At 41.5% G+C, this 25,355-nt stretch overlaps 2 protein-coding genes across 4 annotated transcripts in view; one reads left to right on the forward strand and one right to left on the reverse strand.

Moving 5' to 3' along the window:
• The window catches only part of PSIP1 (PC4 and SRSF1 interacting protein 1), a 36,972-nt gene extending 21,225 nt beyond the window's left edge, over nt 1–15,747 (reverse strand). For 2 of the 3 annotated variants that reach the window (XM_072359692.1, XM_072359690.1), the window contains exons 1-7: nt 15,615–15,747; nt 15,157–15,314; nt 14,103–14,179; nt 9,488–9,626; nt 4,838–4,954; nt 1,282–1,389; nt 633–695 (exon numbers count right to left, since the gene is read on the reverse strand). In XM_072359692.1, coding sequence (XP_072215793.1) covers nt 633–695; nt 1,282–1,389; nt 4,838–4,954; nt 9,488–9,626; nt 14,103–14,179; nt 15,157–15,228 — 576 coding nt within the window. In that variant the 5' untranslated portion in view covers nt 15,229–15,314; nt 15,615–15,747. Of the gene's footprint in view, nt 1–632; nt 696–1,281; nt 1,390–4,837; nt 4,955–9,487; nt 9,627–14,102; nt 14,180–15,156; nt 15,370–15,614 lie in introns of those variants that run through there. The other variant, XM_072359691.1, reaches the window with a different exon arrangement.
• Nucleotides 15,748–21,250: 5,503 nt separating this feature from the next.
• CCDC171 (coiled-coil domain containing 171) overlaps nt 21,251–25,355 on the forward strand; it is a 159,500-nt gene continuing 155,395 nt past the window's right edge. The window contains exons 1-2 of the mRNA XM_072359639.1: nt 21,251–21,455; nt 22,224–22,392. Coding sequence (XP_072215740.1) covers nt 21,251–21,455; nt 22,224–22,392 — 374 coding nt within the window. The remainder of the gene's footprint in view (nt 21,456–22,223; nt 22,393–25,355) is intronic.

Consider the following 25,355-nt stretch of genomic DNA (forward strand, 5'->3'; position numbering starts at 1 on the left):
GAATACATAAATGTGCAACTTCCATGAAGCCAATAATAGTATACTACTCATTTGTGGCAAACACACCAAGGACACAAGTAAACTGCTGTCAGCATTAATGTATCAACTTAAGAAGAAGTAGTTCGAAATTAAAGTTAAACTTTGCTTCATTTTAATCTAGCTTTCTGTACATCCAATTAACACCAATGGTGGAAGACAGTAAGACAAAAGGTGGAACAACTTCTTTCATAGTGACTATTTCTTCCCAGAAGAGAGCACAAACAGAATCTCAGGAAAAGAGTAGAAGTTTTCAGGTGCTGGTTCAGTGTGAAGGCTGTTTTTCCTTTTTCCTTTAGAGCTTCAAAGCACATTCTTTTACCTCAACTGTTCTTTCTTTTATCTCAACTGTTCTCGCTTACACTGGACTACGTGCGAAAAAAGAAAACTCCTTACTTTACTTACTGAGCTCAAATAAAAACATAAAACGTTCTCTCAGGAGAATGGTAATTCCTGCAAATCTTTTATCTATATTTGGAAGGGGTGGAAGAGTTAAGTCGAGTAACTTATGCATAATTTGCCACCAAAGAAAACGATAGCTGTTATCACCCCACCCCAAAATTCCAGTAAGGTGAAATAATTAAGTATACTGCTACCTTTCTTTTTCTTCCTCTTCTAGCAACTTTGGGAATAGACGCATCACTTGTTTTCACAACACCCTGTGAAAAATTAAAAACGGCACTAAGAATTTAGGAAAAGAATATATCTGATATGTTTTTAAGTTTCTGGGATCCTTCCCACAAACAAAAACACGTTTCTAGTTTGTTTTATTTCTTCCCACGATGAAAAAGAGGATATAATTTACACAAAAGTGATCATATAGATACTTCCTGCTTTTGAATATCATTATATTATATTAGGAAACCAAGGTTTCCTAGTGAAAGGTAAGAAAAAAAGATAGGCTATAACATAATTACAAACCTTTACTTAAAATATAATTTAACATCTAATCTCTTTTATCTAGTCCTTAAAAAAAAAAAAGAGTTGCATTTGCAACACAGAGTGATGAAAGCACTGCTCCCCCAATTTTTAAACTGAATGTAGTGAACTTCAATCTGGTTTGTCTGCCTGATGAAAGCTTCTATTCCTGCTAATTTCAATGAGAGTGAACACACAATAAGTTTTACATATCAAACTGAGTCTGCCATGCAAGCAGTAGCTGTAGCTTTGCAGCACATAATATTTCTCTATTAACTGATGCAATATTAAAATGTTCTTTGGTACACAGTAGAAGCTTTCACATACTTCTTTGCTGTTTTTCTCAGAAGGTATATCATCTTCCTTTGTAGTATGCATCTCCTTTTCTTCTGCTTCAGCTTCTGCAGGCAAGTTGTTATCCCCTTTAGGGGATAACTGCAAACAGAATCAATACAGAGTCAAAAACATATGAAAAAGTAAGAAAAAGTTAAATGAGACCATACCAATAACCACCATGCTGCTCTCAGTCTGTAGACATGCTTTCTTACATATGCAGTGAAACTAACGGCAGGACCACTTTCATATACTGCAAACCACCGTGTCTTCAAGACCACTTTATGTCCGTGTTAACATACTACTTGTGGTAGTTGTGGTAACTGTACTACTTCACTGTATTACCATTACAAGAGTATTTCTAACTGCTCACACCATCCAAGTGAATTCCAGATATAAATAACACAGTCACAATGATGTTTCTTATAATAATAATAAAATGAATTCAAGATTCATTTGGATCAGTTTTGCTGCACAGATAAACAAAGAAGAATCACGCACCACGCTGGACAGAGTCCAAACCCTACTTCACGTAGTCATGATCTTACAGGTACTTTCCAACCTTATGATTCTATGAAATAGACCACGTGCAAGGTATTTATCTTATTTCAGACAATTACTAGTGATAAAGTCATCTACTACATGCCTTTCATGTCATTTCTTCTTTTTTCTTGTTTAAAGTGAAAACTGGCATTTTAAGATGAGCAGTTCGGTTTGAACACAAAGTTTGTAGTTATTCACTTGTAGGCTGCAAGAAAGTGTTGATATTTACATGTTTGGTGGTTTTTTTTTCCTAACTTCAGTTCATCTTCTTGACTTGCCCCACCTGTTGCATTATTTACTTTAATAGCAGCAACAGCTCTTAAAACTTCAAAATTGAACAGAGCAGCTCAGGCTATCATGCAATACTGATGATTACTTAAAAACATGTAATATCACTGAGGACTGTTCTGTTCTAGTTCACTTGTTCTTTTTTAGATTACAACTCCTCTATCACTGTACACTAAAACCATAAGAACCAGAGTTCTGTGATTAAAAACGAGATATAGTTACATTAATATCAGAAGGAAAAGAATAAGTCTGCTCATATTTTGCCTTAAATTGATCAAAACTGATTGCATGAATCTATCCCATCAGGACTTTTTTTAGTGTTCAACGGGCTATACCTATTCTTTCTATGTCAAAGTATCTGCTCAGAACACACAGGAAGCACTTCTCAGTAGAAACACGATGCATAAAGCCACTGCCATCCCCAGTAGCACAAGCTACTTGCTGAATACATTGACAGCGAAGCACAGTGATGAATCAGTTCAGTACAAGAAAAGGTTTAAGCTTTCCCTTTTGCAGTAGCAAATGCTTTTACCAGCAGTGTGCGTTCATAAGAAACAAAGAGCAGTTGGTTTACTAATATTACCAGGAAATTACATATTGGAAAGTGTTTCTGAACTGCAGTTACAAGAAATAAATAACATTTCTTCAAAATTTGCTAGTATTAAATTGCCTTGGTCTTCAGCAGCAAGGGCTCTAGCCACACCACCCACACTGCAGAAAGTAATGGCAAGAACTTGGAGAAGGAAGATCTACCTGCTGTAAGTGAAAATCATGTTTGAGAACATCCAAAGAACTTGTGCTGCACAAGTCCATGGGGCCCAACAAGATCCATCCACAGGCTCTGAGGGAAAGGCAGATGAAGTTGCCAAGCTGCTATCCATCATATTTGAAAGGTCATGGCAGACTGGTGAAGTTCCCACTGACTGAAAAAGGGGAAACATAACCCCCATTTTCAAGAAGAGGAAAAAAAGAAGATCCAAGGAACCACATATATGTCAGTCTCACTGACTGTGCCTGGCAGTATCACTAAGCAGATCCTCCTGAAGGCCCTATTATGGCACGTGGAAAACAAAGATGAGGTGATTGGTGGTAACCAACATGGCTTTCACCAAGGACATGCCATGCCTGACAAAGCTGGGGACCTTTTAAAATGGAGTTGCAGTTTCAGTGGATAAAAGAAGAGCAACGAACATCACCTTCACCTGTTCTTGTCCAAAGTATTTGACACTGTCCTGTATGACATTCTGGTCATTAAATCTGGAGAAAAAAAATCTATTTGACGGATGAATTACTCAGTGGGTAAGGAATTGGTTGGACTGTTGCACTCAAGAGTTGTAGCCAACAGCTCAGTGTCCAATCAGAGACTGGTGGTGAGTGCTGCTATTTAACATCTTTGTAGATGACATTGTCAGGAGGATTGAGTGCACCCTCAGCGAGTTTGCAGCTAACATCAAGCTGAGTAGTACAATTGACATGATAGTAAAAGCACAGTAATATTTTGCTCATTTACTAACCTCAAAAGGTCTTTTTCCCTTTCTTGGAAAACAAGCTTAGGGCTCCTAGACATGAGTCTTTCTCAAGGAATATACTATGTATCATTAGGCATATTGAAAAGTTATCAGTTTCAACTCTGAATCAATACTAGAGGGCAGCTGCAAACACCTGCAGAAGAACTGCACTAAATCTTGGCAAACTATTAGAATAAAGTAAGCCTTTATGAAAGGGTCTGTCAGTTAAAAGCGCTGATTGCACCATAGTGTAGCAATGCTCAGAAGCAAGCTAGAAATAACTGAGACACCATAAACTTATCAGCTTCATCTGCTTCTCAGTTTTTATCATTTTAGGATTCTAGTCTAAGAAAACTAAGAGACAACGTGTAACCTTCTTACAGAGAAAGGACATGAATTACACAAAATACTCAAGAGCAGAAAGTTAAAAACTATGTGATATGGTTTTATCATGTGTCATTATCATTAAATGCATGGTAAGATAGGAAGATTCATCTCAAAATATGGACTATGTACAGCAGCAGTAAACTAAAAACATTTCAGGTATAAAGGCATTTTAATTAGTACAAATACAGTATACTTAAGAACAGAATCTTGTTCAAAAGGATTTAATTTTACAAAGCAACTAAGTTAAACACTGTCTATATAAACTATTGATTTTTTCAAACAACACTTCCTAGATCCAGCATTCAATCAACACAGCTTATCTTTTGTACCTATTACATACTATTATCTTCAATATCCATTCTCAAAGTGTGTAATAATTCAAACTGACACAATTATTCAGGCAAATACACTGAAAAAGCCCTTTAGCCCAGACTGACTCCAGTGCTCTCTTAGGTTTAAAAAAAACAAAGCACTGTAACAGAAGAGACAGTTGCACCAGACTAAGATATTAAACAGTCCTCATTGAAAAGAAGGTAAAAATATACCTTGGAGATAGTTTTGAATCTCACATGCTTAAGAAGTACTCTATGTATTTACGTGTATGCTGATTTTGAAATATCGATCAGAAAATAAATTAATTTCGAAAAGCATGCAAAAATGCCTGCAAGGTACACTGAAGGATACATATGCTAATACACTGAGAAGAATATAAACAAAGGCAAGGCAGCTATGGCAGTAAAGCTATCCACTCTAACTAAAATCTAGCAATACAGTTTCTACTTAAAAGATTTCTAGTAAAACAAAAGACAAATTGAGTAACTTACTTTGGGGATAGCTGGCTTTCTCCTTTTGGCTCCTGATTTTTCTTCACTTCCCTCTGCAACCTCTTGATTGCTTTCTTGAATAGTTTCTTTGATGGATGTGTTAACAGCTGGATGGGACTTCAATAGAGAAATCATAATTGAAATGTAAATCCTTTCCCGGACTACAGAACAAGTACAGTGAGAGGTGTTCTATCACCTGTAAGCTACTGAGGAAAACATCACTGTAAGGAACACTTAATAGAACTACAGGGATATTTAATTTTTTCATTTCCCTTACATTTCAACTTCAGTTGTATTTTCATGATAATACCCTCAAGTTTTGGTGCAATAAAGATAAAACTACTGCAGAGATTTTTCTCACACATAATTAAGAAAAATTAAGTTTCAGTCAAATTTATCTTCCAAGACTCCTATCAATAAATGCTTTTAAAAGGAGCTTTAAATCTAAGCGAATAAGTGCTAACAACCTGCTCCTGAAAATATGTGCAAAGAAAGCATTACAAAGACTAAAGAATGAAAGTCAAAGACACAAATAAGTGATGTGAAGTCAAAATTACTCTTTTTCATTCCATTACTTTATGGATAGCATTCTCACTCCTAAATATCCTTCAAACAAAGCTGGCAGAACCCCCCTGACTCTTTAATAATTTCTCCTCTGCGGATGTGGTTTTGGACTTCAGCCCAAGCCACAAGCTTCTTTCCACCCTCCACTTCCCTTACTAGCAGTTATAAGCAACATCTGCTACATATAAATACTGCTTTCAGAACATTCCAGCTAGCTCTGGCAGTTAAACAGAAAATGCAGCTCTCAGATGAACTTATCAAGAAAAAATATACCCAAAAAGAGATAAAGAAAAAAAAATGCAAGTTAATCTCTCTCTATGAGTAGCTGACAAGACTGGCACTTTAATACTGTCTTGTATCCAAAATAAAAGCTCAATTTTGCCAATTTGTCCATGTGACTACTTCCCCTCTAAACTTATGTTCTGTGAGGCCTGACATAATTCCCTATTCACGCCCCATTTATAGGCTGACAACAGAACAGTCTTCCCTGCTACTGTCCTTCACTTAACTCTAATCATGTTTTTGTTTGCTTGTTTTTACACCAAACAGTAACGTGTACATCACCTGCAGACAAAGGAAATATCTTAAGGTACATTCGTCTCCAAGAACATAGCTAAGAAACATATGTTTACTCATTTGGACTTCTGCAACATATCATTAAGCAATAACTTATTGCCCTACTTCAAAATACTTTAGAAAAATTTTTCACTTTACAGTTTACTTAAGTAACCCTTCCTCCAAATCTTCAGTCAACTACTTATCTCCACTTTCAAGATCCCTTGCTCCCTACACTGATCCTTTCTCACACTACCTTGGGCATAGGGGCAGGTTTGTGGGTCTGTGCCCTGAGTTGCTGGAGAATCCTGAGGGGCTGTCCTCAGCCTGTCTCAGCCTCCTCCAGCTCTGCACCCACAGCCACCCCATGCTGCACCTACCACAGGGCTCAGGGCACTGCTGGACATAAGGCTCGAGGAGGGAGGTAAGAATCCAAGAATGGAAAGAAATTGATGGCAAGGTCAGAGGCCAAGCAGGGCAGGAGAGATAAAGCAGAAGGGGTTACCTGATCACAGGCCTGATGCCTATGCAGGGCATGAGGGACACTGGGGCAGAAGAAAGGTCAGAGTAGGAGAGGTACTGAGGAAATAATGGAGGCACATGAGGAATACTCCCAGCTAGGCGAGAGCCCTCTGAGAAGCTGATTGAACAGAGGTAAAAAGTCACCATCCCTGGATGTGTTTAAGAGCTGTTTAGATGTAGTAGTTGGAGATATGACTTCGCAGAGAGTTGTTAGAGTTAGGGTACTATTGTTAGGCTGTGGTTGGACTTGATGATCTTTAAGGTCTTTTCCTACCTGAGTAATTCTATGATTCTATGAAAAAGGTACATATTTGAGGGGACCACAATCCTGGAGGAGCCCACCCAGAGGTGAAGAAAGAAACAAGGAGCAGCAAAAGCAAAGTAACTACACCTCCACTGCCTCATTCTAGGGACTGACTATAACATATGCCAAAGGGACCAGAGAACGTTAATGGGGAAGTACACAGATGGAAGCTAATGGATTCTTCTCAAACGTCTTTGTTTCACTTTGTGCACATCACTAACAAAAAAAACAACCCTTATGTTAATTACCTAAACTGCTCAGAATTCTCTGACTTGAGAGGGTTTTGTTGCTTATGGCTTTAAAAGCCCTTCTTGATTTTTAAGCCTCCCCATTTTATCAACTTACTTCCCATAGGAGTCTTACGCAAACCATACAAATAATTACATCTAATACTCAAACTATTTCCTTCCCAGACTAAAATGTCTAGAGCCACTACTCTCAAAAAGCCTTTAGTTACTAACTGTGACAACAGAGATTATTTCTTATTTATTAGGCAGAAGAGCATCCTCTTATTACAAGGAAGAACCTCTGTGTACTCATTTCCCCAGCTTAGAGAATACGATACTAAGGCAACACCCTCACCAACTGGAGAGCTGCAGTGTAGTCAAAACACCAAGGGAACTGACAAGAACATGAAATACACTAATTCTGAAACCTCAGCCTTGTGAGTTGTACATTGTTTCGTAAAGAAAGGAAAAAAATAAAGCTTGTATGAATGCATAAGATGAAAACAAGTAAAACTGAAGAAAAAAAGCACCATATATCACTACAGTTTTATTAATGGACAAAGCCAGGTATTTTTCCACCTAATCTGTGACTCTCTGAACTAACAGTGATACAATATTCCATTCTGAAAATAAATGCAATGGGGGAATCATGACTGCCTAACTAGAAAGCATCAAATATTGACAAAGAACTCTCCCTAAAGTAGGCTCTTACGGGCGGTTTTATGTCAGATTAAGTAACCCTTAATCAGTTTTGCTTTCCAATTTCTTTTCCAGAACGCAGCTGCCACATGCAGGTATTCTCTTTCAGCACCATCTGAACTGCCTGGAAGTAAAAGATGAGCTCACTGAGATCTGCTTCAAAGAACACATAGCACAGGATAAAACAGGAAGGCTAACAAAATGAAGTATTTTCTGAAGTTAGGGGCAAATTTTCTTCAGAATTTTCACCTCATCTACCACATCACTCCGTTAATTCTGTAAAAACTGAATATATAATTGGATTAGTCACTACTGCCGCTTTGTAATCCATCTAATTTTAGAGTTAAGACACCTCTCAGGAAAGTTCATTTTTAAGGCTCACTTACAAGACCAGAACTTAAATACTGCTTGTGTAATTAACTTGTTTTTAATAAAGAAATAGTGGATGAAAATAGTAAAAAAACAAACAAACAAAAAAAAAACCAACAATCCAGTGGCTCTAGAGAGAACACGACCACAACACATGGAGTTTAATAAAGAGCTACCACAGAAGCTGGATTGAAGTATTCAAATGATTCTGAAACGTTAGAAAGAACACCTCCACAGAATAGTTGCTACACTAAGCAACTGGTATGTATAAACCTGCTGGCAACATGTTTTGCCTGTCTCCAATTGGGAAAGTATTTAAGAGTGTCTGAGATGTTAGGAAAACAAGTGCAGCTTACTAGAAGTTACTGATATGCTAAGAAAAAAAACATACACTGGAAGACCTTGCTGCTGAATTGTTCGAGGGTTGTTTTTTTTTGGCACAGAGATTATTAATCAGTTGTGAGCTACAACTGAACTGTATATTTTTATGTTGTTACAACTCTCTCAACTACTCAGGCAGTATGTCTATTATTACAAAGCAAAGAGCAAACAGTACGAATCAATTTTCAGTAGCAAAAAAAAAAAAATACACCCAAGCTTCCTTTAGTAATACGTTCCTTCTCATCAGGATCAGGGAAATAGCATCTTTATCCAGGAGCAGAGAACAGGTATATCCAGAGCACATCTCCTTTTCTGCTGACTACCTAAGAAGCTTACCAACTCCTTATCTAACTTCTAAAGCAAAGAGACAGTAATCTGGGACATGCTATGGAGGAGGGTTTTAATGTTAAAGAAATGGTGATCTGGTGTGTCACATAGGAGCAGCAAATAAAGACATCTACCCTTTTAAGTAGTACTAAAGTACCACCTGGAGGCCCCACCATGTGATCAGCACCCCCTGTATCTAGGAAAAGTCAATGGAACGTTCAGGGATGGCAGACCAGTATAAAATTATTAAGACACGGTTTGCATTCTTTTCCACCTCCTAAAAAGAATTTTGGGTCTTTTCATGGGTAGAATTAAATTCCTGTTTAAGCTTAGGACATTCACCAAGGCAGCCAGAAACAAGGAGTTACAAAAATTTAATCAACCAAATTACATAAACCCAGTGTTCACCATGACTGAGCAGCATTTTAAACTTAACTTCAACTCTTCTGAAACAGTTATTGTTATCTGCCACGAGCTTATTTTATATAAATATATATATATTATATATATTATAATTATGTATAATTCTATATATGCATATATTATTTGAGCATAAATCCCCATTTATATGAAAAAAACTGTTATTAAAAAATAAAATAAACCTATAATTGAGTGACAGTAATAATTACACTACAGTAAGGTCATTCATTGCTTTTCTTTCCATTCAATAGTACAGTAACAGCTGCAGACTGTGTAACTTACCGGTTGATGAGAGAACTTGACTTTCGGATTGTTGTCAATTTCCCACAGCCCTTCATTAAAACCCTTTCTTTTGTTTGGTTTTCCATATTTATCTTTATTTTCAGAGTATGGGAAGATGTCCTTTGGTCCCAAAAACGCCCTTCAGATGATTCAGAAAAAAATGACCGTGAAAAAACAACATATTTTACATTGCCTTTTCAAAGAAGAAACATTAAAGCATCAAACATTAAAGAAACACAACTTAGGAACATAACAAAATCTACTGCATATACACCTTCAGTTTTCTCAACTTCCGCCCTCAGTGGCCCACGTTTTTCATTACTGGCACCATACACAAGCCCTCTCTCCTTCCTCAAGTGTTGAGTGTCCACACAAGAAGCAGCCAATGCTGCATTGTAAGATTGCAGCTGTTAATTCAACCAACTACTGTGAGGCAAAACAACTAAAAACCAAATAATCTGCAAACAAACAAGAAGAGTACATGCTTCTTTGTTAAAACTAGCTCAATATTTAAGATTAAGCATCCTTAAATCCTGTCAACGTAGTGCAAGAGAACAAATAAAAGCAGAAGAAATAGTTCCAAGCTAATGAGTGAAGTCTCTGGAAGTTACTAAATTAAAAGCAACAGAGTTAAACGAGCAAACTGAAAAAGAATCTGAAATGTATAAGACATGGAAGAAAGCAACACTTGAATGCACCAGCCAGTCACAGCTGAATGCACTTGGCCATCAAAGTCTGAGAACACAGTGTAATTCAGCATTAATTCAGTTTTTCAGTGTGTAAAGAAACACATCACTCTGTTAACAGAATTTAATAAAAGCTTTAAACTGTTTATTATTGTAATGCTAGTAACCCTAGTTCTGTTCTCCATTAATACTGATTTTTTTCATGTACTCTCCCATATAGTTCATAGACTAAAAATAAAGAAGCAAAAACACTGAACAACACTACCCCTACCCTAGAGCTGTTTAACTAAAGCTATTAGCCTTCCTTTTCTCATGTGCCAAAGTCATCACTTCCACACTACTATTCTCTCTAAGCTAGACAATGAAAAACAAATCAAGGAGGACAAATATACTGGTTTATACTGAAAAATAAAGCCTATATAGCCCCTGCTCTACTCCCAAGGCATTTCAGGTTAGGATTTCAGTGCACCAACTCACATGCTGTTAAGACAAAGATGATGCTTCAGTGTTTCAGTCTTAGCTTTGTTATGAACCCAGATGCAACTCTGTTTGACATCAAATAACTATCTGAAAAGTTACAGATACTTACTTTCTGAGGTAATGGCTCATGGAAAACAATATAGATGCTACTGACCTCCATTTCTACTCTCCTCCTGCTTTCTTCAACACCTTTCAGAAGGGCTACTTTAGATAGACACTGTACTAAGCTAAGAGAACATTATCTAGAAAGATTAAGCACCTCCTTCTCCAGCAGCAAAATGCTCACCCACATGCAAAAAGTGTCAAGTATGCCCATGTAGCAGACTGGATTGCACACACACACACCCCTTTGCAAGAAGAGATGGGTAGTGACAATTCAGACAGCACAGGAAGGAAGTGTGTACTGTAGAAGTCCTCATATCTGGACCAAAAGACTGGGGGGGGGGGGGGGGGAGGGAGACGGAGAAACAGGGGGAACAAAAAGAAACTGAAAAGACAGCAAGCATTGCCTCCTTTCTTCTCTACCCACTTAGCAGTGTTTTTCCCCAAGGTCTGTATGGCTCTACCCATATTCCTCAAGCTTTAAAAAAAAAAAAAAGCCATGAAAAGATAATGTACTGGATTTGTGTACTTAAACCCAGATGCACCAAAAATGAGCAAGAAAATTGAATGAAAAGAAGTATTTTCCCTAACATACAGAGTCTAGAAACCAGTTCTAACCAACCTTCTATCTGTTTATGACGTAAGTTCTGCAACAGTGTTACCTACCAGTACAATAAATACAAGTAAAGCCCTCATTCAAATAACACCTACTTTTTAATACACCTTTAGAAAAGGGTACTGCTGCCACATTAAGACAGTACATAAATAAAAACAACACCCAAATCCTCAAAGCCTATTTTAAGCATATGCCTATTCGCACTTGGACAGCAAGAGATTTAGTTGCTTTTAGACAGATCTTCAACAATAGCAATAAACTACTAGTTTACACTTGTTTCTAGAGAACTGCAAAACTAAGTTGGTGTTACTCCTAGCAATCAGTGAACAATCACTCTCAAGTCAGTCGTGTTTATATTTACCCCTCTAATTCTTCCTACACACTGATAAAACAGTGACAGATACAGAACACACAAGGACTTTCTATGTGATTAAACTAGTTATTTGGGTTTTCAGATACTTGCCATTACTTAGAGTATTATTTTATCATACAGCACAAAATAACTACATCCTGAACATACAGAGTACCTAAGTTTACATACATGTGAAACTGACTTGTGAAAAGCAAGGCAGAGAACAAGCGTACCATACTGATTTCTTATTAAGAAGCACAGAAAACTGTTATATCTAACTAATTTCTGACAGATCACAAGTTCACTGCTTATTGCTACAAACCTAAAGAAAACTTAGCACTGTGAAATGGTGCTTTCCGTCATCATCTGATTGGTTTCTTCCCATTGTTACTCACAGGTTTTCTGCTGCAAGCAACATTAAGTATGATTAAAAAGCTTGAGGTTCATCTGTTACCACTCTGAGGAGCACCACATAAATTACATAATTTTTTTTTAAATAAACAAGACAATACAGCTAGTACGTTGCAAAGTAAAGGATGTTTTTGAACTTTGCAGGTTGCATGTGTAACTGCCCCAGACCATACAGCCCAATGAATATTAGGCTGTAGTAAAACTTTATCTTGTTAAGGATGAGTGAACAGGCATCTAAATTTGCCCGTGTAAATTAGCAAAAAATCCCAAAGCCAAGCAGGAAACCTAACTGAAAATTAAAAGGTACCATGATGCTTCTCAAAATCTGCAGAGGTATTTATATTTATATTGTGTGCCCCGGTGGCGCAGCGGTAGAATTCCCGTCTGCAACACCAGGGGGCCCGGGTTCGAATCCCCCCTGTGGAGCAGGGGGTAGAAGTGCCGCTCTGCTACACACAGGGCTCGAATCCCGGGAGTTGGACTCGATGATCTCTAAGGTCCCTTCCAACTCGCACAATACTATGATACTATGATATTTCTAAAACTTCAGACAATGAACTCTTTCTCCTTTACACTCAATCTAGGTGAAAAAACTTTCAAACAACTTTTCAATCTAGGTCTGTTAACTTAGAAACAACTTTTGTAAGTACAACATCAACCCAGAACCACACGCATCGCTAAGAAAGATAAACTATACAATATTGTATTTTTAAATACAAATGCATCTGGGAAAAAGAATTAATAAAGATTACCTACCATATTGCCTAAATTTACCATTAAAATAAGAGTCTAATTAAGTCAAGGGACAGTACTGAAACACTGCATACTTGAACCAGGTTTCCAGGAACCCTTCCTCAACAGAGCAGAGCCTCAAGAGAACTTAGCAGTGGACTGCAGTCCCCTCAAAACAAATGTGTGACTGCAAAATGCTATTACTGTTGGAAGCACCACCAACAAATAATTCCACTCTACACTGCAGCGGTGCTGCCTCAACTTGAGTATTGTGTGAAGTTTTGAGCACCACAGTACAGGAATGACTTAGTCCAAAGGTGGACTAAGAAGATGGTGAAGGGTTTAGGGGAGAAGAAGCATGAGGAACAGTTGAAGACTCTATTTGTTCGGCCCAGAGGAGGCCTCATGATGGCCTACAGCTCCTCAGAAGAGGAACAGATGAGCATGTGCTGATCCCTTCTGTCTGGTGATCATCAAAAGAACCTGAAGGAATGGCATGAAGCTACAACAGAGAAGGGTGAGGTTGATATTAGTGAAAGGTTCTTCACCAGGGACTGATTAAGCACTGGAACAAGCTCCCAGGGAAGCGGTCACAGTACTGAGCTGCCAGAATTCAAGAAGCATCTGCACTACACTCTCAGTCATAAGGTCTGAGTTTTGGATGGTTCTGTGTGGAGCCAGGAGTTGGAGCTGATGATCCTTGTAAGTCCCTTCCAACTCAGGATATACTATTTTTTCCACAAGATCTTATAAACCAATTTAAACCCCAAATTCCTCTGGGGAAAAACAAACAAACACAAAAGCTGAAAACCAGCGTAGAGAAATTTGCTTCTCCTTCAAGTTTTACCTGCTTCACTGTTGTCAGTGTTATTCCACTTTCTTTCAGAACAGATTTTCAACAATTTCTGAGTATATACAGAACTGTAATTAAATTTCATTATCGAAGAAAGAAAAACTTAGTCATACCACTTTGGGTAGGATTTGTTTCTCAACAGAAAAGGAAAAAGTACATGTTATAGTTACAGTCTACCATTCCCCTGAACAGCTCAAGCAAACATGAAAGTAACACAGCTTGTGAAAAGAGATAAAGTTAGGAGATGATACATCACTGATCACTGCAGTTTTACAATACACAATGTTTAGATAAGTCATTTAAGTTGCTGCTGAATGAAACACGAACTAATGAAAGATATGAACCAATGAAAGAAACAGGGCCCTTAAGTATAAAGGACTTACGTCTCGTGGGTGCCAAAGAAGAAAATAGGCATCTTATTGGTTGGAGGTTTTACTGCTCCATCAGGAACTTCATCAACCTAAGGTAAATACAAACTACAATTAAACTCAAGCAACAGTTAGTAACAGTCTAAGAGGAAATACTAAAAAACACTAAGTATTAGGGGAAAAAAAAAAGAAACAATGCTGCATAGAAGTAAAGTAGGTCTTGAGGGCAGCATGTAAACAATAAGTGACAACACTTCTCATCTCACAGCAACACTTTCCCTATTTTTTTTTTATTTTTTTTAAGCTTCTTTTAAGGAGAGACATGATGAGCTGGGTACAAGTAAAGGCTGCAATGCATCCAAAAAACAATCTCTCCTTCAGCATAATGCACAGCAACACTACCTACCTGTAAGCTAAGCTGATAACTTGTCCAAGAAAACAGTCACAAACAAATTCTTAATGAAGCACCTTGGCTAAATGCTTCATAATTAGCCTCATTTACAAGTTCATACCCACTAGCATGCCCTGGAGCAGCCACAGGACTTGCCATGGCAGGGGCGAGGAGAGAAAGGACCAGACAACTCTGCACTTAAATTCAGTTTCTCTTAGAAGAAAAGCTACAGAAATACCTGACTTCAGCACTAAAGAGGAACCCTGCCACAACTCGGTATTCTTCTTCTGTTAAAAAATAATAATAATAAATAAATAAGCCGTTATTTGGAAACATCAGTTCTGCATAATTAGGTCCTTCCCCAACTCCAGAGATTGTTATGCTACTGTACAGCAGCCTACACTTGGAAAGTAAAGTTACTCAAATTAGGACAACTGGTGCTTGCTACAGAGAGGCATCACAGGGCGAGCCCGGGGCCTGCAGCGCGAGTGGAAGTCAGCTCACCCCGGGGCACCGCACAGCGGGTGGGCGGGAGCACACAGCGGCAAAGCTCCCCGCAGGTGCCCCGGCAGCGCAGCGCGGGGACGGCGGGACTAGAAGGAGAGGTGTGGGGAAGTGTGGGGGGGCGTGGGGGGAGGGGAGCTTCCTCTGCGGGAGAGGGGTACGAGGGGGACTTACCCTGGCCGGCCAATGCGGATAACCTTTCATCTTGGCAAAGATGAGGTCCCCGGGTTTAAAATCTCGGCTCATGTTGTCTCACCGCCGTGCAGGCCCGCCTGTTGCCTCGCCGCGAGCAGGGACCGGGCCGCGGGGAGGGAGCTCCGCCCGAGGCCCCGCTGCCGACACAAACACACCGCGGGGGGATACGGAGGGCGGGAAGCGGCACCGCGCTCGCGGAGTCCCCGCGCCGAGACCAACGGCCGTAAACGCCGCTCGGCCGCCCGGGGCACCGACGCCGCGCGGGCCACGCGCAGATGCGGTCCCCGCACTCACGGCTCCCGCCACACGGCCGCACCGCCCGACCCCGGCGAAGGCGCGCAGCCGCTGAAGCGGGCGCAGGCCAGGCTCTGCCCCTCGTTCGCAGCGCTCTAGCGCCTCGCTCCCCACCCTACACTGACGACCGCCCCGCAGCCCACCTCCGCCTGCAGCCGGCGCCGCCGCGCTCCTTTTCCTCCCGCCCGGCGCGGAAGTACCACCTGCACGGCGGGGGGCGGGCACCGCGCGGCCCGGCCAGGGGGCGGCTGCTGAGCTCGTGTCCGCCCGCCGCGGAGGCGGTGGGGGCAGGCGCGAGGAGATCGCCGTCCGCGCGCTCGGGGAGAGGAGGGAGTCGGCAGGCCCGCTCTGTACCGCCCCCACCCCCCTCCTCAGCGCCGCGAGTGGCTCGTTCCTGCGCTCGCTGGAGGCGGGGCCGCCGCGGCTCTGCCGGGCGGGGGAGGAGGGAACGGCCGTGCGGTCCTGCGGTTGTAGTGGCGGGAAGGGATGGAGGGGGTGGGTGATAAGGTCGTGCTCCTCCAGCGGCCGCGGCACCTTGCCCTGCAGCGCCCAGACTCACGGACCTTTGCTTAGCATCCACTGACTCGTCCACGGGCTCTGCCCGGCCGATAATTGCGCCCATTTACAAGTGAGAAGCAGTTAATTATCGCCGTCCTTGTCTGGAAACGTGGTTGTCCCAGAAACGCCTTTTCTGTTTGTTTGTCACCGTGCAAACCCATCACAGCGCGCTGCTCCCTGACGGTTCGCAGCCCTCACTTGTCAGGCCCGGGACTGCTGGATCTCTCCGGTGCACCTGCAGCCTTCTCCTGCCTCACCCGGCTTGTTTACCTGTTAGCATCAAACAGTCCTCTCACATCGTTTCAGCCACCGTTGAGTCAGCTTATTAAATAGCTTCTTCCTCACTATCGGTCTAGTCGGGTTTGGCCCTTCTCTGTTCAGAGTTATGAGGCCTGTCAGCTCACATGTGGGTCTGACTCTACCTTGTGGTCACACTCAGCAAGTCACAGTTCAGCACGTTGGTGCTGATGGGCTGCATGGAGCAGGTAGCACATGCCGTGACTTTTCAGTCTTTTCATGATTACATTCTCCGACACTGGCAGACATGACCATTTTGTGCTGGAGCAGCCACCCTCAACACAAGGCCTGAGGCACAGTTGTACAGAGTAGGTTGCTGCTGGCTCTGTCCCATCACGCTGGAGCAGGAGGGGGAGTCCTCTTGAGAAGAGCTGTCATCCTGCTTCTAGTTTTGTTGCTGAAACTCAATTCAGACCCCCCAGAAAACAACAACTGCAGTTGCTACTGAGGAAGTCCTGCTGTGTTCTAAGCTGTCCTATTATATTCAGAAAGGCCAGTTATAAATGTTAATGGCAAAACTTCACTCCTACTCAGCTGAACAGATAGAAACTTCAGTGTTCCAGTGTCTTATAGGAGTCAAATTTGGTTAATTTTCTTGTACCTCTGACATAAATACAAAGTTCCCACAGAGAGCTGGACAAGAATTTATCAGAAAAGAGAAGGCAATCAACATACCTAATGGGGAAACTCTCCGTGAAGAGTAAAAGAGGGTTCACAGAAACGAAGGGTAAAGATAGTTTACAGAAGCAAATATGCGGAGGCTGCTAAAAGAATAGGGATGGCAACAAGCTGGGTTTAGGACAGTGTGGGGATGGCGTGGAGGACATAAAGATAAATGTTTTGAGCTTGAGGATGTTTACTGAGTAAGTGATAAGATGTCCACAAGGCAAGTTAGAACTGTTTTGGGAGCTACCCCTCCCACAGGGTCAGCAATTTACAGCAAGGAAGGCTAAGAGCCTTCGCAAGGAAGACAATGACCCTTCATCGGGAAGGGACCGTATGCTAAGGGTTCTCAGAAATGTAATGAATAGGTACACAAGTTCTGGGAAAATAATTATGTATTAATTCTGCCTATATTGTACCGAGCTTTTGCCCTGTGGTGTGCAATTTAGGAAGAGTGACCCCCCTTGGATCCAGCATATACACACTGCTGCAACAAACGTATCTGTTCAATATCTCTAGGGCTATAGGGTTTGATTTCTGCATATCACTCTTCTCTTCTGGAAAAATAGATGATCATTTGGGCAGCAGCTGTTTACAAACAGGGTAGGCTGCACATCTGGTGTTGTTTAGCTGAAGGTACAAACAGACACAAGATTGCATCTGCCTTGGTAGGCAGAGAATTATTTGGTTTGGGGCTTTGACTGGTTCATATTTCATCTGTAGTTAAAGTTTATTATTTTTTCCTAAGTTATAAAGTGTTGGCTACTGAAGAAAAAATAAGTGCATATATTAGCATTTTACTATGCAGGAACTGACAATCTGCAGAAATTGTTGCTCTGTTTAGTCATATAATTATGTTCATCTTCCAGATCAAAGTAAACAAGTTCATATCTTAGTTTTCAGGCAATGCTTTTGGAATCTGTTTTAGATATTCCAATTTTCTAAGCCTTTGGAAGTGGTCTTTTGAATATGTCGATTCTGAGGAATCAGAAGCCTTCCTCTGTGTATTTAATTCAGTGATTTGATTTCAGACGACAGATGGGCTGCTGAAAATATTTTGATTTTTCCTAATTAAAAAGCAACTCAAGATGACTTGAACATGGGAAAGAACTTCTTTGCTCAGAGGGTGACAGAACACTGAAACAAGCTGTGCAGAGTCTCATCCTCTGGAGATATACAAAACCTGTCCAGGGAACCTGCTTTAGCAGGGGTGGACTAGATGATCTCCAGAGGTCCCCCCCAAACCCTAGGATTCTGTGATTCTGGCTTCATCTATTAGTAGGGTGTTCCTCAAAAGAGACTACTGAGACTACTGCATTTTAAACAAGTAAAGAAAATGAATACAGTGTTAAGAGAGAAATAAAAAGTTTCAATGATATTTTGCCAGTGATTAGGCTCATTAGTACATCGTTAAGTACATAGACTGAAGCTAAACTTCAAATACAGACTAATGTGTTGAGTAAACAGAAGACTTCAGACAAATTGTTCAGAACAACTTACAATAACAAAATATGTGTATTTTGCAATGAAGATACTGTATTGGAGGACAGTAGCCTACCATACCGATGTTAAAGTAAGAGGTTGGTACACCTGTTGGTGATAAATTATAGCAAGCTATGAACGAACTTCAGAGGTGAAAAACAATTCTTGTGAACAGTTGCATCTTGAGCTTCTAGTTTGAATCTTCTGTTTAAAACATTGTTTCCAAGTGATTTCCTGCAGGTGTCGGTTTGCAGCTTTGCAAAGTAGCAGGCTGTCATCCGGCCTGAAGGTGAAACAAGTTGTTGCTCCCTGTTCTGCTAAGGTCAAAACTATATTAGCGTATTTATTCTCCTCCTTTTTCCAGAATTTCAAGCACTTAGATCCAACAGACTGAGTTAAAGAAAGATTAAGTCTTGATTCTGCTCTCTTCTAGCTGTTGCATCCACTTTAAACGGTCACACTAAACCTGGAGACTGGGCTATCAGACAAAATATAACCCAGATCTTTAGAATAGATATTGCAGCACAGCTCTCTATAGCACTAAGAGAGCACACGGTACAAGTGATGGGATTGATCACTCCTGTGTTTCCAGTATTGAAGAAACATGGCACCCATACAGCTCTGCAGAGCTGGCTGGCACATTGTACAGCTCATCTTCATGGATATCTTCACTGGTACTTAAGATTAACATAGACTACAGTAAAATGATGTAATCCCTTACATAAGAGTTTTAATGAAGCTGTGTATATAAGCCCATTCTGTGTCCTATCCATTGGTCTATGTAGTCTCTTCAGTGACATATTCTAAACCATAACTGTGGAATAAGGTAGTTTATGGACTGTGGAAAGAGAATCTTCTGACTTGGAAGGAATATAGGAGTGCTGCCAGGACTTTCTGGGATGCAACAAGGAAGGCTTCAGTCCATGTGGAATTAAATCTGGTACGGGAGGTCAAAATAGAGAGTAGGGAAAATGTGGGCCTGCTGCTGAATGAGGTGAGTGCCCTGGTAATGCAGGATTCCAATAAGGTGGAGCTACTGAAGACTTTTCTTCTTCAGTATTTACTGCTAAGACTGCCCCTCAGGAATCCCAGACTCTGGAGATAAGAGAGTGAGCAAGAGGAAAGGAAGAATTAGTGTAGGAAGATCTAATCAGAGATTATCTAGGCAAACTGGATGCATACGAATCCATGGGCCCTGATGGGATGCACTCATACATACTGATGGCACAGGCAGAAGTGATGGAGTGGTGCCACTATCATCTCTGAAAGGTCACAGGGAACAGGAAAGGTGCCTAAGGACTGGAGGAAAGCCGGTGTCACTCCAGTCTTCTAAAAGAGAAAGAAGAAGGACCTGGGAAACTATAGGCCAGCCAGCCTCACTTCCATCCCTGGGAAAGCAATGGAACAATTTATTTCAGATGCCACCTCCAACCAAGTGGAAGAAAATAGAATTATCAGGAGTAGTCATCCTGTACACACCAAGAAGTCATACTTGACCAATCTGGTAGTTTTCTAGAATGTCATGATGAGGAGTTTTGTGGAGGACCTAGTTGACCTGGTGGACACAGGTTAACCGTGAGTGATCAGTTTGCTCTGGTGGCCAAGACAGCGGTATCTTGCAGTGCATCTAAAAGAATGTGGCCAGCAGATTGAGGGAGACCATTCTATCACCTATCCACTGATTTATGTAGCCTCTTCAGTGATTTGTTCTGTATTCTGCTCTGGTGAGGCCACACTGGGAGTACTGTCTCCCAGACAAGACAGGGAGCTACTGACGAGAGTCCAGCAAAGGGCTACAAAGATGATCAGGGTCCCAGATCATTCACCTTCTGAGGAAATGCTGAGAGACATGAGTCTGTTCAACCTCCTCTGACTGTGTCCTATTGCATTGTCCTGGAGAAGCTGGCAGCTCATGGCTTGGACAGGTGTACCCTCCACTGGTGAAAAACTGGCTGCATGGCTGGGCCCAGGGAGTGGTGATGAACTGAGATAAATCCAGCTGGCAACTAGTCTCTAGTGGTGATCCTAAGGGGTTAGTACAGGGGCCAGTCCTGTTTAATATCTTCATTGACAATACAAATGAGGAGACTGAGTGTACCTTCAGCCAGTTGATGCCAAGTTGGGAGATGTTAAAAAAGGAAAGGTTAAAAAAAGTCATCAGTTTACAAACATTTAGATACTTTCCCAGAGGTACGTACATATTCCATGCAAGGACTAAGAGAACCTTAGTTTATACAAAGTCTCATGAACCTCCTGTATCTGTCCAATATGCAGATCCTTCCCATTATCTAAACAAATGACAAGGTTATCCATTAAGAGTCTTATCAAGCTGCAACCTGTATCAGCACCCAGTAATATGGTTTAGTGGTGACTGTGGGTTGATGGTTGGGCTAGGTGATCTTCAGCTGCTCTTCAACTTTAATGATTATGTAATTCTAAGACTCTGGAGAAGACCAAGAGTAGATCTTATCAACACACACAAATATCCAAAGGGTTTTGGGAGGCTGGAAGCTGACTTTTTTAGAGACAGAACCAGGGGCAACAGGCATTCACTGGAGCTCAGTAAGTTCCGCACCTTTCCAATTCCTTGCTACCAGCGTAAACTTGTAAGCGGGTATACATTAAGACTTCGATAGCAAGGAGTTAGGAAGGTGCTTTAGATATGCGCTGCTTTGCCATTTCACGTCCGACTGCCGCGAGCACCGCGCACACACCGCCTGACTCGCCCGAGGGCGGCAGCGGCGCGAGCCCGCGGCGGGAACAGCGCTCCGGAGCGCGCATGCGCGGCGTCCTCCCGCCTTGCGCCGGCGTTGCCCGGGCCCTGCGTTCCCACGCACTTGGTTCCATAGGCGGGCGGAGCCGCAGCAGGAAGCGGCAATCGGAGAAGCCCGGCGCTCGTGCGGGGCGGGCCGGGGTGGGCGGCGTTCTGCGTTCTTGCCGGGCTCTAACGGCCCAGCGGCCCTGGCCTGGAGTGAGGTGCGAGGGTACCAGATGAGATAGGACGGGACGGGACGGGCCGGATCGGGTACGGCGAAGTAGGGCTCCTCGGCGGTGGGGCGCTGCTCCGGGCTGGCGTTCAGCTTGGCGGCGGCCGACCTGGAGGCAGGAGGGAGAAGCGGGCGGCGGTCACGCTCCCGGGGCTCCTCGCGTGGCCGTCGCGTTCGGCCGAACTGTCGCTTGTGGCATTTCTTGTCTTTGAGCCCGTCGCGGTGAGGGTCTGTCGGCCATACTGTGTTGGAGCTGTGGTACGGACACGCGTGTCAGCAGGGAAACGCTGCGTGCTGCTCGGCGTGGGCAGCCACAGAGGAGTGCCTTAAACTACAGGGCGGTACAGGCAGCGTCCGGAGCGGTGCGGCACTGAGCCGCCCTTATGCTGTGGAGCTGAAGAGCAGAGTTCGTTGCCGTGTTAACCTGAGTGCTAATTGTGGTGTGTTCGTCCTGTTTGCTCGCCTTATGAAAAAACTCATAAATTATGACTTTACTACTCAACCTGAAGTAAATATACATGCAGATGTTAGCATCTCCTGTGAAAACTGACAGCAGATCTTCTACAACATATATATATATATATTAATCTAAACCATTCAGGCTCAGAGGACTAACAGTGCAGATGTTTGCTGAATAAAACAGTTGTCAAATTACAGCCGATGGTAATCGTTCAGGTGGTGCTGCAGTAGTGCTGCTGTTCATTAAAGCGTTTGTTTTGATAAATTATGTCACCAAGTGAACTAAATTATGTCTCTGTGTTACAGGTTTTAATGTCTTTATTTCATGGAAAAGAGTGAACTTTGAAGCTTCTCAACTTAGCACATTTACTGTTGAAGATGGTGTTCGTTCCACAGAGCTCATAGGAAAAAGCTACATGATTGAAATAATGAATTTGTCTCCCCCGGTCAGCCATGTTGACTGTGAAACTAAACGGTGAGTTTTACTTCTGTGTCTTAGGCTAGTACTGTGGTTCGGCTTTCTGTGATTAACTTGTAGATCCCTGAGGCTGTGTAAGTCAGAATGAAGAAGAAGCAGGTATGATGCATTAAAGCTGTATCGTGTCATTGTAGTCATCACATGAAGAGGTTTATTTGTCTAAAGAGTTGTGTAGTGACCATCTGATGTACAAAAATTCTTATGTGATTGCAGAAGACATGTAGTAAGGGAGTTCCTGTCTCCTGTTAGGGAAGCTGATGTGGAATGCCACAATGATTCTGTGTTAGCTGAGGTTGTAGAGGTCAGGTTTAAGTCATGCTCACATACAGTCAGGAAGAACAAAAGTCCTTGGATATAAACTTGAGTTAGGCAGTCAGGCTGCAGACCACTCCCTTGGGTAGGGGAAATCTGAGGACTGCGTTGATAGGTGGAACATGAGACAAATTCTCCCTGTTAAAATATCTGTACACTTTCTGCTAAATGCAAAAGGAAAGATAGCCTTTTTCTGTCATGTTCTTTGTCCACTATAACTATCAGGCTTGGTGAGTGTGTGAGAGCTTAAAGCTTTGGAGTTAGAGGGGCACTTTACAGTGTAGAACTCTAAAGTTGTTTCACTTCTGTTGCTAAGAAACTTCAGAATACTTCTAAAGGCAGTATCTTTGATAAAAGTTGCAGTTGATAAAATGCATGGGTTTTTGTTCAGAAGCAGTTATTAATTAACTATTAACATAAGACAATAGAAATAAAAAGCCTTCTCTGAATTCTTGTTAGATTGCAAATCATATGTACTGTAACGCTTCACAGGGACTTTGTGTGATTTTTGTCTTTGATTTGAGCTTCCCTCAGCTTTATATTGTAACATTTTTGCACTTCGTGTAAATAAGGAAGGAAGAATCTTACTTAATTGTAGAGGTTGGAAAGGTCCTCTTGAGATCTGTGTCCAGCCCCACCTCTGCTAAAAGTTCCCTACAGCAGTTTCTTACAGCAGGTCACATGGGAAAATGTCCAGACAGGACTAGAGTGTCTCCAGAGAGGGAGACTCCGCAGCCGCTCTGGGCAGCTGTCAGTGCTTTGTCACTTTCACGGTAAAGAAGTTCTTCCTTGAGTCCACCCCCATTGGCGTGACTTCCCCACACAGTGCTGAGATCACTTCTCAGCCTTCTCTTTTCTAGGCTGAACAGTCTCAGGTCTCATTTCCTTTTCTTGTACAGGGGATCTTGCAGGCCCTTAATTATCTGTGTGGCCCTTTGCTAACAGGTGTCGCAAAAATGTCTGCAAAATACTGCATGTGCTGGTGATACTGTGGAGGCTGAATAAAATATCATGGAAATGAGATTTCTGAAGGCCGGCCTCTGCTGTAATTGCAAAGATTTGAGCAGACAGAATAATAAAGTTATTAATTTTAACAATCTTATTTTTTTAAAAGCAGCTGATTCACTTTGATTTTATACTGAGAACAAACACAGTGTTTCCAGCTTTATGTTATTAATTTTTCATTAATGGCATTGTGAGCTGTGGCAGACTTATTTCATAGTTTTCTCCATTGTGGTTTTTATTTACTCCCCTGGTCAATTAATACATAATTAGCAGGTTTTAAGAAGCAAAATAACACCTGTGCAAACCATAGCTCCTGCCCTCCCCAGCCATGAATCTTAAGGATATTGTTAACCATTCCCTTAGTTGCTGTTGTTTTGAAGTCTAGGGGGAGTGGACAAAGAGTCATTGTAGATCATGGGTGTTTTTTTCCCCTCTCTAACCTATGCTTTGCTAACTTTGACATATGGCCTTTTTATAGCTGTATTTTGTTGAGGCTGGTCCTTGTTCTATCTCTGAATAAGATTATCCACCATTCTTTCTTCTATCTTCTTTATGACTTTGGGGAAGGGGTTGCAAAGAAGACTAGATATTTATATGATATCCACAAACAAGCTCCTACACAGCATCTGGAAGCACCCAACGTTGAGATCTCTTCTGTTTCCTGCTTGATTTACCACCCCATCTGGCTGGCATAACTAAGAGTCGTTTAAAATAGCAATAGTTGTTTCTACCGTGGTACCTGAAAGCTAGTAACATGCCTGGCATTTTCTTTCAATACGTACAGATTTTAATGGTCCTGATCTCCTACATTTATTAAACATAGAAAATACGTTAAAGAAATGGTAGCATGTGGAACAATTATTGGTAACACACAATTATTTTGGGCTCATAGGTGTTATGGTTTTGATGTTTGGTTATCAGTATTCCACATCATAACATCAGGTAGCTCACTGGGAGTTAATGAGCCAGGTTGGGGTAGCTGTCCCAAAAGAGAAGAGCAACTGCATACCCAAGAGGACTGTTCAGTGTTCTGTTACTGTTTCCACTCATAGGGAAAGATAAAAACTGTTTGTAGATCACTTGCCCTCCCCAACTCATCTCTGCTCCCAGCTGTCTTGGCCTGCCCCAACATTAGAGTAAGGCCTTTGGTCTTTGGATGCTGCCTCTCATTTTATTTGATTTATTAGCTTCAATTCTAATAATATCATGTTGTATTATAGTGTGTTATCTTGCATTCTAATATCTAATAAATTAGCTTCTTTCTCCTTCTCAGATTGTTAGGTTGTTGCCTTTTTTTTTTTTTTTTTTTTCTGTTTTTGTTTTGTTTTGTTTTTTGTTAGGCTCATCTCTCTACCTTTCTCCCTTTCCCAGGGTGTGGGTCTGTGGGTCACCCCCCCCACTACTCACAGAACCAGGCCAAACCAGCCTTGTGAACTGTTGACATTAAAATTGTCTTGTTTTAAAGTGGAAATAGATTTAATATACTTAAGTATTTATGTATTTTATATACTTTGTATTGATATACAAAGTGGAAATACACTTTTTAATTGTATGATAAAATAACTTCGCACCATTGCTAAAAAATAAAATTTCATCCTCTTTTTAGTGATGTCTTTAAAGGTAATAGTGAAAAAGTTATGTTA

Source organism: Excalfactoria chinensis, chromosome Z, assembly GCF_039878825.1.
Source record: "Excalfactoria chinensis isolate bCotChi1 chromosome Z, bCotChi1.hap2, whole genome shotgun sequence".
In the NCBI taxonomy this organism is placed as follows: domain Eukaryota; kingdom Metazoa; phylum Chordata; class Aves; order Galliformes; family Phasianidae; genus Excalfactoria; species Excalfactoria chinensis.